This window comes from Rutilus rutilus (genome assembly GCF_951802725.1).
Source record: "Rutilus rutilus genome assembly, chromosome: 10".
Taxonomy (NCBI): domain Eukaryota; kingdom Metazoa; phylum Chordata; class Actinopteri; order Cypriniformes; family Leuciscidae; genus Rutilus; species Rutilus rutilus.
The window spans coordinates 25,812,092-25,826,469 of NC_140215.1; the positions used below are offsets into that span (position 1 = coordinate 25,812,092).

The window sequence follows — 14,378 nt, forward strand, 5'->3', positions numbered from 1 at the left end:
TTTGGGATGTTTTAACAGTCATTTATGAATATAATTATATTTCAAGTTACGTTCTGTGTAATAAGGAGTTTTGTGGAGTTTTGTGGTTAACACCCAGTCATGCGTAAAAAAATAAATAAAAAATACCGTCGTATACCATGAAGCCGGTATCATTTTGAAAATATCGTGATATAAATTTTTGGTCATACCGCCCAGCACTAGGTTGAATGGGAGAACTAATTAAAAAGTAAGTAAACAACTCACCCAATTAGATATCACTGCTTTGTGTCATGTTAAAATCAAACTTGAAATGGTCTTTGACTTTTTTTGTGAGCAATGAGCTTGATGAAATAAAAGGTAGCCTACATTTTCGTGTCTGTGACCAGTGTTTACAGAGCTTGATGACTGATGAAAATAAGATAACTGCAGATCAACAACAGTTCGAATAATAAAATAAAATATATTTGTTTAAATTGTCACTGGCTTTATTATTTTGGAATAAATGTAAAAATGTGCAAAAACACTAACTTTATACTTTGATTTAAACTTGGTTTTATTAAAGTATAATATAGTGTAAAAATACAAAATAGAATTGTATTTGGTCTTTATGTAATGTTTGTTTAACCAGGGAAATTTGACAACATTAATTTTAACAGGGACATGAATTTACATTTGATAAATCTACAAAGAAAAATACTGAGGACTTTGCCTCATTTTAAAGTCAAGTCAAGTCACCTTCATTTATATAGCGTTTTTAACAATATGGATTGTTTCAAAGCAGCTTTACAGAGATAATAGGAAATTACCGTAACAGATTGTTTAGGCTTTACAACAGCTCTAGGATAAAGTTATTGTCCAGCTAAAGTTAGTTTTGATTGATTGATTCACTTCCGTTGCGAAGATCATTAGTTATTAACTTAGGGGCCGCTAACAAAACACCGTTCTAACAGGAAAATCCTTAACGCACTCCGGCCGCCCGTCCGCACAAAACAGTGCCTGGTGTCTCGAGAACGCACTCCCTGAATTAGGTTCGAAGGTGCAAACGATTATCCGTTATCTCTGCGCAAACCTTAAAAACGCAAACCCGTGAAAACGCAGACATCGTGCACATGCGCATTTACGTGTTCAGTCCAAAGGTATGAGCGTTTGAATATAAATGTGCACAGGCGTGTAGTCCTTTACCACTGCACTCCACTGCTTGTGTACGTTTTATTGGAGCGCATTACTCATTGATGCGCACCTCTGCATAATTGCCTTCAGCAAGCAGCTCATGTTGCAATACATTCACAACCAGGGATGTGATTTTTCCGTATTTATGATTGCTGCCGACAGCACTAAAAGAGCAAGCGGCTGTGTGCAGGACACCCTCATTATTTCAGCCAGGGCTCAGATTAACACCTGCCAAGTGCTAAATGGGAGTAAAAACCAGTTAGTATATGAACTAGTGTTACTCAGAGTTTGGCGCAATTAACTAATACAAAAAAATGAGATTTAATTATATAACTATATAGTATGACAAGCTGGATATTTCAAAGTGAAGCGCACCACTGTTTTTACACGCGAGGAGCTCATGATCCAGTGTTTTCAGCATCTTGGTTTCTCAGTAAAAAATGCTCCACAGAAACGTATCTCTTCAAGCGCTGTGTATTTGAAAACTCAACATGTGCAAACCATTTACCAAATTTCGTAATGAGAGTAGTTAAAGGGACACTTCACCCATTTGCATTAAGCTTTGTATTGTTAGAAACCCAGTCATATATTATAATAAACGTGGATTTTTCATTAATTTTTCCCTGAGATGGGAGAAATAAGGATTTAAGTGTTTTACTTCCTGCTTATTATGACGTAAAAATCATCATTTTGCGTCATAATAAGCAGGAAGTCACATTTCATTGAAAAGTGTAGAGACTACAAACACTAGCTCCTCATTATTCCAGGGGGCGGGACCCGCTCACGCTACAGGCCTATTACAGATCAGTGGGTGGGACTTCACTTTCTGAAACTAAAAGCAATATCCTCCATCTTGTTTGGAAGCTAAGCTAACAGGCACTGTGGAGCAAGCTGTGAAGATATGACAATAGCGGAGGGTAACGTTACTCAATATGATGTAGAAGAAGAGGATTTCGGAAGTCTGATGCTCGAATCAGGTGTTTGTGGCTACCTTTACAAGCCGCATAGCGAAGAGCAGCCGAGGCAGAAGACCTGCCTGTCGCGGACGAGAAGCCCAGACTGGCTCGAGTTAGGGCGGACTGGTGGCGCCGGTGATCTCACTATGCAACTACGAACCGCTACGAACACAGAGATAGAGTCCGTCTGCTGCAAAGAATTTAAACGATGCCAATTTCTCCTGGACGAAATCTCTGAATCAGACGAGGACACGGACGTTTGTGTTGTGAACCATCCTAGTTTCGCACGGTCGCACCGCATCTGACTGAACATCCCGGTAACGTAACCATGCAATAATTCACCACTTCGAAAGAAATACAAATGAGGAGTAATTCATTAATGAGTTCGCCAACTAACTAACGTTAGACATTTTGTGTGAAATGAATTTCAAGCTCCGGTGGTAGCTAGCCTTATGGACGGATGAGTGATTCATATGCTGTTCTGGATTAGTGAGAGTGGCTTGCGCAGCTGTGCAATGTGGTGCATTGTGGGAGTTGTTGTCTTTCATACAAATGCGTCCTGAAGTTACTTTCTTTCTTTCCTCGGTCAAGAAGGCACCAAATTCAAAATTTATTTTACATTACGACTACATATATGACCCACTTTCAATAAAGATCAATGTTCCCATGGGTGAAATGCTCCTTTAATAAATCTGTTGTCAACCAAATAGAAGCTTTAAGGTCTCCCTGCGGTTTTCTACAACAATAATTAAGACAGCCATGAATATTAGTATTGTCATTTTACTCTTGTCTAAAATTTGGATGGCCTTCTTTGTGCTTTGCTGATCATATGCCTGACAACAGACATGCACAAGTACCATTCTATGAGCATTACATTTTAGATTCAAAACCACAAGGGCAAAAACATGAGAAGTGAAGTGAATGCTTACGATTGTGGCTTCTCGTTGTAACCTAGCTGCTTTGGTGAAGAGTCACTATTAGCATTTAAGGTAGTACTCACGTGATGATGGAAACATGACAGTTGAGAGGCAAATAAAACATCTTCAAGGACAGATTTCTAAAAACACAGCCTCTTTCTTGGGATACGGTAACAAGATGTGCATTTGGGGACAAAGTGTAAAGTAAAGGTGAAGTGTGCAATTTCTGTGGCACCAAAAAAAACATGCAATCAGTTTGTTTGAGCTGTCCGACTGGGATTTAAATGGGAGTTTCACCTCAAATACTGGAAAGAGTTTGGGTTGGGACTGTGAACGTGGTTTAAAAACAGTTATTTGTGCAATTTTACAAATTCCACTCCTGGAGTTTTGAAACGGTAGCACAGAATATGGGCATGTGTGAGTGCGTATGTGCGGGTCTTACCTATGAACCCTGAGGAGGGTGGGTTGGGCTGGATGTTCTCCAGATTGTTCCCCTGAATCACATCCCATAACTGCCAGATGTATTTCGGGTGCAGGATGTAGAAAGGCTGAGCGGGGAAGTGCATCCTGTGCTCCATGTATGGTGTGAACAGGTTGTAGTCTGGATTTGAGTACCACTACAAAACAAAACAGTTGATCATTTTTTTTTTTTTTTTTTTTTTATTAAGAGTTAATGCCTTGCATTATTCATTTTCCAAATGCATCTTTTTGTGAATGAATCATACATGTATGATTTTTTTATTGACCTTGCAATGTTTCATCAAAATGTCATAACTGGTGAAATGACAGACTTTTTGCTCATGTATGCCAGACTTCTCCAATCATTTATTCTGCTTAAACCTGCCCTCCGTTACAATTCAGATCTGCCTCAATCCAATCAACAACAGGTGTATAAACCATGTCCCAGCCATAGCGTTCAACACGCTTCAGCAAAAAAAATTAAAAAAAATAAACAAATGTGATGTATATGTAATGTATATGTAATGTAATTTTTGCATATTTGTTTGTTGAAGTGGATAATCGAAGGTCAGCAGCAAATACATTGGTTAATAAAGGGAGATTAAAAACAAAGTATAGTTGGGTAAATTACTATTATAATTATTGCAGGTTTGTGCAATGTTCTGAGATTGAATTTCACTGTTTTTATTAAAGGGATGGTTCGGAGTAATTTCAACCTAGAGTCTTTTGCATCATGACCTCGAGCCAAACACCCCCCATGAAGCTTTTTTCCCTTGGTCGAACATTATTAAAGTTAGAGCTTATTTCGAGAAATCAGCCGGATGGCTTAGAGCAGGCGCTAATGGATCCAAGGTTGTATCTCGTAAATTACCCCACTAATAATGCCCGGAATGGTACCAAACTTCTACAGTAGCACAAATAGGTTCTGTACTCATAAAACGAGGCATTGGAAAGTTTGTAAGTACATCAGGAGTTTATTTAAATAACACTTGCCTGATGGCTTATGCTACCGCTAACCCGGACATCGAGGTCACTTCCGTGATTTGGGAAAAGCCCGTAAAAGTACGTTTGCAAAACTCACAAGTGTAAGGGAAAAGCTAGTGAATTTAACACTCCATAGACATTATTGATAACTGGATGATATTCGAAATACTTTTTAAGTGTTGATCTGAAAATACAAGCATTTATAAAACTTTCAAAATTCAAAAGTTTTTTGGTATATCCACATTTTTTTTATTATTTTTCCCGAAGTGTTGACAACTTCGTATTAACCAATAATTGTTGCAAACTGGTACTACCAACAACATATTAGTGCATTCCTGGAACTGGGCGTCGTTACACTACATCCTTATGCATCGCTTTCTGCCAGGACTTTTACGTGCTTTTCCCAAAACACGGAAGTGACCTCAACATCCGGGTTAGCGGTAGCATAAGGGGGTTTGGCTCGAGGTCATGGTGCAAAGGACCCTAGGTTGAAATTACTCCGTACCATCCCTTTAATTTTGAGTACTACGGAATCTGTGAGATGAGTAACTGCATTTTATTCTAAAACTACAATAACCATCATTTTTTACACACAACACCTCTATACTTACAATTTCTCTGAATTAGCACAACGTTAAAAAAAAATATCAAAGAAATATTCTTTTTAACATACTTCAGATACAGCAGGTTCATTGTTCACTGCACATTGTTCTCAAAATGCTCCACAGGAAAGTGCATGTGCTTTATAAGACATACTATTGTATTCTTGAATTGACAGGGAAAATAAAAGACCACAACTGAGATGGAGGGTTAAAAACGGGTGAGAGAGAGAGAGAGAGAGAGAGAGAGAGAGAGAGAGAGAGACTTAAGCTGCCTTTCCACTGCACACGACAGCCGATGGACGGGAAGTCATTTATTTGCTACGGACAGGGGCTGCGTGGGGTGCCGGCCATCTACAAATTTTCGGATCTGATTTGAACTTTGGATGCGTTAAACCTTATGTGACACACCGACCGGATGTGATGTATTCCAATGTATTTCAATCAGATTGTAAAAAGAATTAATACATTTTGTTGAACTTTTTTAGAAACCCCTGATACATTTAAACCAGCCCGTTCTCATCCTAGGGCGTCATATATTGACGCTTTTGACATTTCGTCTACATCGAACGCACATGGCACCCTTTAGCGTCAATATGAGACGCCGATAGAAATGGGCCAGAAGGCGCCTCCTAGCGGTCTAACCCTAACCCTACCCCAGACCTAAACCTACCCATAACCGAACAAAGCTCTGTGCGTCTCATATTGACGCTAAAGGGTGCCATGTGCGTTCGATGTAGACGAAATGTCATTATATGTCAGTATATGACGCCCAAGGATGAGAATGCGTTGATTTAAACACGTACAGTATTTAAAACACTCATTAAAAATGCATGGTTGTTAATAAGTAACAGTTATAATAACTATTAATATTGACTATTAATATTAATACTATAACTACTAATAATATTCCACCATGGTGAGATCAGATGATAACGGCTCTATAAAGACATAAAAAAAAAAAAAATTGCAAATCAAGGTGGGCAACAAAATATCTAGCTCAAGTATTAGGTTCCTTTTAAGAGATGCGCCTCAAAGGGAAGGATTTCAGAGAAAGCGTCAGTTTACCCATGTTGCCACGCAAGATCATAATGAAAGTTCATTGCGACTTCTGCAAATTCTGACAGTCGTGTCCAAATGTCATGTGCAGTGGAGAGGCGGCATAAATTATTGACCTTACTATCCACTCATTCTAGAGAAATGCTTTTTATTGAAAGGGTTAATTGGATGCCCCGCAATCTAATTGGCTCCCAGTTTGTCAATGGGGTCAGATATTTAGTTTCTTCTTTTTCTAAGGACTTGCTGTGAAAATGGTGCAATTTCCATGTCTGATCGAGCAATCGTCAGATGGCACACGTGTCGGGGACGTGCTGTTACTCTGTGGGAGTCAGTCAAGGCAAAGCAGTATAGAGACTCTATGTATCCCATAATGTCTCCTTTACTGTCCATAACAAAGAGATGGATGGGATTGTGAACATCAGAAATGGCATAAGGCTGTTCCAGTGCGGTAAGGGCACAAAGGACAGATTAGAAGCATTTATAGTAATCTGCTCTCCCCGGTATCGTGGTTTATGGTTCACAGTGGTGTGTGAGCAGAAGTGCTCAGACCAGACAATTCAGAATAACCTTCCAGCATGGTGTCGTGCGAATTGCAAATGTACCACATCACCTGCTCTCTGGAAACGTGTGGGAAGAAATATCAAAGAAAAGTATGTAATTCTAGAGATGTGATTGCATTTGAAGACCTTAAATGTTAGAGGACATATTAAGCCCTTTTTATACAAATTCTTGATTTTGTTTTTGGGGTCAACTGGAATAGGTTTTCATGCTTGATTGTTAAAAAAAAAAAAAAAAAAAAAAAATTCACATTAAGTTATTTATCTCATTTTAGAGATTTAAAGACATTTTGCTGCCTATTATTTTACTAAACTATTATAAAAAGTTTAGTAATGCACATTTGACTGATTTTAAAAATGTAAATGTAAACATTCATGTGCAAAATTATTCAACCCCAAAAGTCAAATTTCGTGCAGAATCTTTTATTATTTATAACCTCCAACCTCACCACTCTACTTCAATCTTGGCCCATTCCTTGCTTTAAAAAGCTTCCAGATCAATGATAATCTTTGGTTTACACGTCACCACTGCTTCAAATTTCACCAAATATTTTCAATGAGATTAAAATCTAAAGAATGTACAGGCTACTAAAGAATATTCTATGACTGATCTCTTAACCAAGCTGAAGTTCCAGCAGGAAAGTCCATCAAGCTTCAGTCTCTGTACCAAAACATCACCATCTTTACCAAAATGGCTTGAAACTTTAATGAATTCATGCTGTCCTTCATACAGTAAAGCACCCCCTCCCCCAAGATTAGACCACCTGCATGTTTGACCATGGAGATGCTGCTCTTCTGCTCATAAGCTATGTCCTTTTTGCACAAGACATACCGCTGATAAATATGTCCAAACAGTTCCAGTTTGGTCACATCACTCCATAAATCATTCATTCAGAACTCCACAGGTCTATTTGAATGGATTTTATCATATTCAAGTCGGTCACAGAAGCCCTAAGGATCGCAAAAGCTGCTTCCAAATCTTCAGTTCTCATTCTCCTAGATCTGTCAGCTGCATTCGACACTGTGAATCATCAGATCCTTATGTCCACCCTCTCATCACTGGGCATCACAGGACCTTCCCTCCACTGGTTCGAGTCCTATCTCACAGGTAGGTCTTTCAGGGTTGCATGGAGAGGCAAGATATCCAAAGCACATCAACTGACCACAAGAGTTCCTCAGGGTTCAGTTCTTTGACCCCTCCTCTTCTCCATCTACACCACATCACTGGGACACATCATACAGGCACATGGTTTCTCCTACCACTGCTATGCTGATGACACACAGCTCTTCCTCTCATTTCAACCAGATGATCCCACAGTAGCTGCACGGATCTCAAGCTGTCTGGCGGACATCTCGACATGGATGAAGGAACATCACCTGCAGCTCAACCTGGCAAAGACTGAGCTTCTCGTCCTCCCTGCCAATCCATCTCTACAACACAACTTCACTATCCATCTAGATTCATCATCAATCACCCCATCAAGGTCAGTCAGAAATCTTGGAGTAATATTGGATGACCAGCTGATCTTCACAGATCACATTTCAAAGACAGCTCGATCATGCAGGTTTGCACTGCACAACATCAGGAAGATCAGGCCTTTCCTAACTGAGCATGCAACAACTTCTCGTCCAGGCCCTGGTCATTTCTAGGCTTGACTACTGCAATGCTCTTCTGGCTGGACTTCCATCATGTGCAACTAAACCTCTACAAATGATTCAGAATGCTGCAGCTCGTCTTGTCTTCAACGAGCCTAAGAGGGCCCACGTCACTCCTCTGTTCATCTCTCTGCACTGGCTACCACTCGCCGCTCGCATCAAGTTCAAGGCATTGACGCTTGCTTACAGATCTATCACAGGCTCAGCTCCCTCCTACTTTCACTCACTCCTACGAGCCTACATCCCTACCAGAAGCCTACAATCGGTCAACGAGCGACGTCTCGTGGTTCCATCACAGAAAGCCACAAAATCACTTTCCAGAACATTCTCATTCACAGTTCCATGCTGGTGGAATGCTCTCCCCACCCTCATCCGGAATGCAGAATCCCTGGCAACTTTCAAAACACAGCTGAAAACCCATCTCTTCCGTGAGCACTTAACCTCATATATAAAAATATATATATATATAAAAAATATATTTTCCTTTTTCCTTTAAATCCTCGCTTATCGGGCTTATGCTACTCTGACCAATGCCTGAACTTCGTATTTTGAGCACTTCTTGCGTTGCTTCTTGCCTCTTCAAGATGACTCGCTTAATTTAGTCCTAATTTGTAAGTTGCTTTGGACAGACGCTAAAAGCGTCTGCTAAATGACTAAATGTAAATGTTCAAGTTTTAATGTTTGCTTTAATGTTCTTCTCGGTCAAGAGCCATGCTTGTCTAGTGTTCTTATACTCTGCATTTAAATGTTTTTTTTTTGTTTTTTTCCTCCATCAGGTTATCTTGCAAGTCTTTGGCATTAAATTGAGGGATTTTCTTAGTTGCTCCGATCAAACATTGTATTCCCCTTAATGATATCTTGCGCTTCAACACCCTCAAAGGTTTTCTGGCACAACAAATGTTAAACTTATGAATAAGGCTGCCATCCGTGTCTCTAGAAACTTTTAGTGTTTTGTAAAGTTTCCTATAGCAATAGACTTTCTAAATGTAATAAAACAATTAGTTTTCTATGGATTTTTTGAGAGCTCTTTTGACTTGGCCATATTTGCTTCTCAACTTTATGCATGGGTTAAATGTATGCATGTGTAACAGCAAAAGCTAATTCCATTTTGTTATAGAGCTTCCAAAGGCTTAATTGTGTTTTAACACACTTTTTTACCATACAAATAAGTGACTTAAAAACAGTAGCGTTTAATAGGGATCGAATAATTATGGCATAGCTGTATTACAAAATTAAAAATGCTATAACTCAAAAGCATAACATTATAAATTGACATTATCACTCAATTTGCCATTAAACTGTTTTAGATGCAAAAAAAAAAAAAACCTTCTAAAATCTTTAGAAAAACTTACATTTGTAAATTATTATTCAATTTTAAATGAGGATTATTGTGACGTACGTTCACGGAAGAAAAATCAAGACTACAAATTGAGGTGTTTGAGTTCAGAAACCTTGATTACTGATATAGAGAATATGCCTTTGGAGTGATTTCTCAGCAAAAAATAAATAAAAATTGTGACAAAAGTACAATAGGTTCCCTTTCAAATTTTGTTGATAACTAATGAACAAAACAGCCAGTTCTCACTTTGTGCAGGTTGAGGGTGTATGGAGCAGGATCCCACGCCACCAGCGTTACATTCTTGTACAATGAGCTTGTGTTAAACTGGTGCTTGGGATTCGCCAGAATCTGCAAGCAAAAGAGACACTATGTTACACAAAAATACAAACAAAAGGAGGAAGAGACACAGAATTGAGGCCCAACTAACTTGTTGATTAGTCAGAAAACACAACAGCATCACATACTTTAACTTAACCATGTGCAATGTGATAATGTTTCCAGCGAAGAGAAATTCATCAGTCTGCATTGAAAGTGAACATGCTGCACAAAATGCAGTTAGCTAAAACATTTGATGTTTAAAATACAGTGACACAAGCATTCAAAAGTTTGGGGTACGTTTTTTTTCTTTAAACAAAATTGATAATTTTCTTCAGCAAGGATGCATTAAATTAATCAAAAGTGACAGGAAAGACATTTATAATGTCAAATCAAACAAATGCTCATAGACTCCTACAAAAAGCATTACATCTTTTCAACATCTATAAGAAAGTTTTCTGAGCATCAAATGTTATTTTAATTTGTAATATTTCACAATATTGATGTTTTACTGTATTTTTGATAAAATAAATGCACCCATGGTGAGCATAAGATACTTTTTTTTAAAATATGAATAATTTATAATAAATTACTAACCCCAAACTTTTGAACGGTGGTTTACTGTACATTTTCAATACGTAGACATGTGAATATTTGATAACTATGGGGCAGGGAAAGATTATTACAAAAATAATGCCCTAAATTCAGTCTGTTCCCCACAAAAGCTGACTTTAGAGGACTTGCAATACAATGTGTAAACCATTTTAACCACTTTTATAAAGCCTTTTTGGGCTTTTTTTTTTTTTGTTCCATTCAGAGCCTGACAGCTCATGGTCTTTTCAAACTTGTATGACTGACTTTGTTCTGTGGGAGACAAATGGCACACAGGTGAGCCAGTGATTGAACTTTCAAAACACTACTTTGCAGCTCCCATCTTGTTCCCATTGATCTGTTAATTCATGAGCCATGACAAAGGACCCAGCATATTTGACAACTTCTCTGGCAGCATGGTTTCAGGTTGTACCGGTGAGCACGTGTCCACTAGGACTGATGACTCAGATCTAACTGAAAACAAACACAGCCGGAGGACGAGCCAGAGGGTATTCAAATGAGACCTGCTTCAGTTATGTGGCTGATTCACTGAAAGTTGCATTACTACTAATGGATGCTGAAAACATCAAACGTTGCTCACCTGAGAGTTGATGATGCGTACGGTGGTTTTATTCCCAACGTCTCTTTCATAACCCTTGGTAGGAGCTGTATTAAACCGCAGCACTGCATCATGGGAGTCTGGAGTTACAAAAATGGGGGCTTTAATTACATGGTGCCTCAGACTGAGTCATGTTTAAAAGAACAATGAATGAACAGCAAAGGCATTTCACTCCTGCACATCTCCAGATAACAAAACCAACATGTCCCAAGAGAAAAAGAAAAGCCATTAACAACAACTATGTAAAAAAAAAAGTCAAAAGTTTCTTTCTGATTAAAAGGCTTTAGGCAAAAAAATAATAATACAAATCAGTAAACACAGAGAACACAATGTACAAGAGTGCATTGGTGGAAATGTGAGGGTGCAGCACTGGTAAACATGTTCCTCACACTGCTCAAGCCTGTAATCTGTTGTTAGGAACTGTGCAAGCAGCTTATTTAACAGCACAAAGCCATTTATTACTGGGTTCATCTCTGGGAGCTTTTTATTGATTGGAAATCTTCCATTTAATCTGCCGTGTGATTGAGTGACTTCAAAGGTCATGTTAAGTTCACTCAAAAATATGGGAACTGCCCTCCATTGTGGTTACCAATGTCACCACCTATTCAAACTTGGTGCATCACAATCGGTTATGAGACAGGTGAGAATCAACGGTGTTTGGAACGAAATGACAATAAGACAATTATCATTTTCATGAAAATCTCATCTCTGCAAAAACAAAACTTTTTTTTGTGTAAAAGCACAACATAATGTAGATCTACAAAACCTTGGTTTGTTAATTAGATGGTGATAAATGCCAACAAAGAATGAAATGTAATTACTACTACTACTAATAATAATAATAATAATTTAAAAACAATTAAATAGCGGTTTTATTCTAAATAAAATATTTAATTAAATAAAAATATCTAAATAAATACAAAAATATAATACAAATGAATACAAATAAACAATTTAACCAGTTGACCCACTTCAGTTTGCATATCGCACAGGCAAAGGGGTCGATGAAGCAAAGGTGTTTATCACAGACATTGTTCATGAGCATCTCAAGTCTTCTAACACCACAGCCAGACTTTTGCTTGCTGACGTTTTCTTCTGCATTTGACACACTACTGCAGCCACATATTATTGCTGAAAAACTCATTTTCATTTGGAGAACCAGCTGATTTTTTGGATATTTGACTTTCTAACCAATAGGTCTCAGAGAGTGTTTTCTGACCTCCTATATGGGCCATTCTACAGAATTGGTGCAAACTGCTGTCCTACAACCAAAAAACACATTTACAAAGCATTTAAGTATTACAATTTTGGATGTTTACAAGTATCCTTCTATTATATATTGCTAGCTATCCCACAATAATATTTAAAATATTAGTAAGCTTAATATATATATAAAATTATAATTTATTGGGTACTTCCAATTGGGAGGTGGCTGACCCGAACCCCAACCCCTCAATTTTAACTTGTGAAAATTATATTGAAATGTGTTTTTTTTTTTTTATTCCAAAATATATTATAAATATATTTTTGATTTCTTTTGAAAAGTGAAGTGCAGCGTCTTACGTCAGCAGCGTCACTGCAGAGTCGTGAACGCGGATTGACAACAGACCCGGAAGAGAATACAATGCTGAATAAAGTCGTAGTTTTTGTTATTTTTGGACCAAAATGTATTTTCGATGCTTCAAAAAATTCTAACTAACCCACTGATGTCACGTGGACTACTTTGATGATGTCTTTATTACCTTTCTGGACATGGACAGTATACCGTACATACATTTTCAATGGAGGGACAGAAAGCTCTCGGACTAAATCTAAAATATCTTAAACTGTGTTCCGAAGATGAACGGAGGTCTTACGGGCTTGGAACGACATGAGGGTGAGTCATTAATGACATAATTTTCATTTTTGGGTGAACTAACCCTTTTACGGATCTATTAATGCAATTCCCTTTAAGGAACGTCACTACCAAACACCTTTTTTCTGCAATTAAACAAACTTTTTTGGGTGTTATTCCTTAAAATTTTGTTTTTATGTTAACTACAGAACTGTGCTAGGTAACCATGTGCTGGCTATCATCTTTGAGTTAGGCTCAAAAGTATCTAAAATTGTCACTATCGAAAAAGTCATGACCAAAACATGTCATCATTGTTTTGGTAGTGACAAAAGGAAACACAATCATTTATTTGGGGGAAATAAACTCAATTTTAGTACAGTTGTGCAAATCATTAGTATCTTTTAGTAGTGTTTTACTATGAGAGTTAAAATTCTGTAATATGATGTGGTCGCTACCAAAACATTACTGTCACTACCAAAAATGTGCCGTCACGACCGAAACATGCCTGTTTTGTCCAAAATAAAGTATATTGAATTATCAACTAAGATGTTATTATAGTGTTTGGTTTCAATGTATATTCAAACTAATGTATCTTTAACTTTGAAATCAGTATGATTAACTGAATGCCTTTTACAAAGAAAGATTGGATTAAAAATACAACAAATCGTATAAAATTACACTTGAAATATTGTTAAAATTGTCATTGTTATTGGTTTACCAGTGAAAACTCTTTCTTTTTTTTTAAATAGCAAAAAAAACAATTTAAAAGGTAGATGCAAACAAAATGTTAATAAGTCAATATAAGCCTTCTTATCAAATTATTTATTATTGTGTTTCGGTAGTGACAAATTTGGTGAGAGGAAAATATTCCCAAACTTTCTGAAAATACAATATGATAATTAACTGCACAATTACTATAAATGTGTACCTTGGATATTATACAATTTGCATACATACATACAAAATTTGTGGAAAAAGATTTTTTTTCCCAAGACATTTCCAACTCTGACTTTGAATCAATTCTGTAGAATGGCCCATATACTTCGACAACGCTGTTCTGCTCTTCATTCTGTATATGGATAATGATTGCAGGTCCACTCAATCCAACTATCATCTATTCAAGTTTGCTGATGATACAGTCTTTTCTGTCTCAGCTCTGGCCCTTCACAGCATCACGGCTCAGCTCTTCAGAAATATGTTGAGTGGTGTGACTCCTGTTTGGAGCTAAATGTAAACAAGACTTAAGAGAAGGTACAAATAAGCAGAGGCAAACGGCTATGGCAGTCACTACTATTATTATTAAACCCCAAAGAGATTGCTGAGGAGGCAATCTTGGGCACAATT

The 14,378-nt window shown here is 37.6% G+C and overlaps 1 protein-coding gene across 3 annotated transcripts in view; it reads right to left on the reverse strand.

The window, feature by feature from the left end:
• Positions 1 to 14,378, reverse strand: part of st6gal2a (ST6 beta-galactosamide alpha-2,6-sialyltranferase 2a) — a 94,111-nt gene that overhangs the window by 13,672 nt on the left and 66,061 nt on the right. For all 3 annotated transcript variants that reach the window (XM_084421060.1, XM_084421061.1, XM_084421062.1), the window contains exons 3-5: positions 11,183 to 11,280; positions 9,922 to 10,023; positions 3,465 to 3,639 (exon numbers count right to left, since the gene is read on the reverse strand). In XM_084421060.1, coding sequence (XP_084277186.1) covers positions 3,465 to 3,639; positions 9,922 to 10,023; positions 11,183 to 11,280 — 375 coding nt within the window. The remainder of the gene's footprint in view (positions 1 to 3,464; positions 3,640 to 9,921; positions 10,024 to 11,182; positions 11,281 to 14,378) is intronic.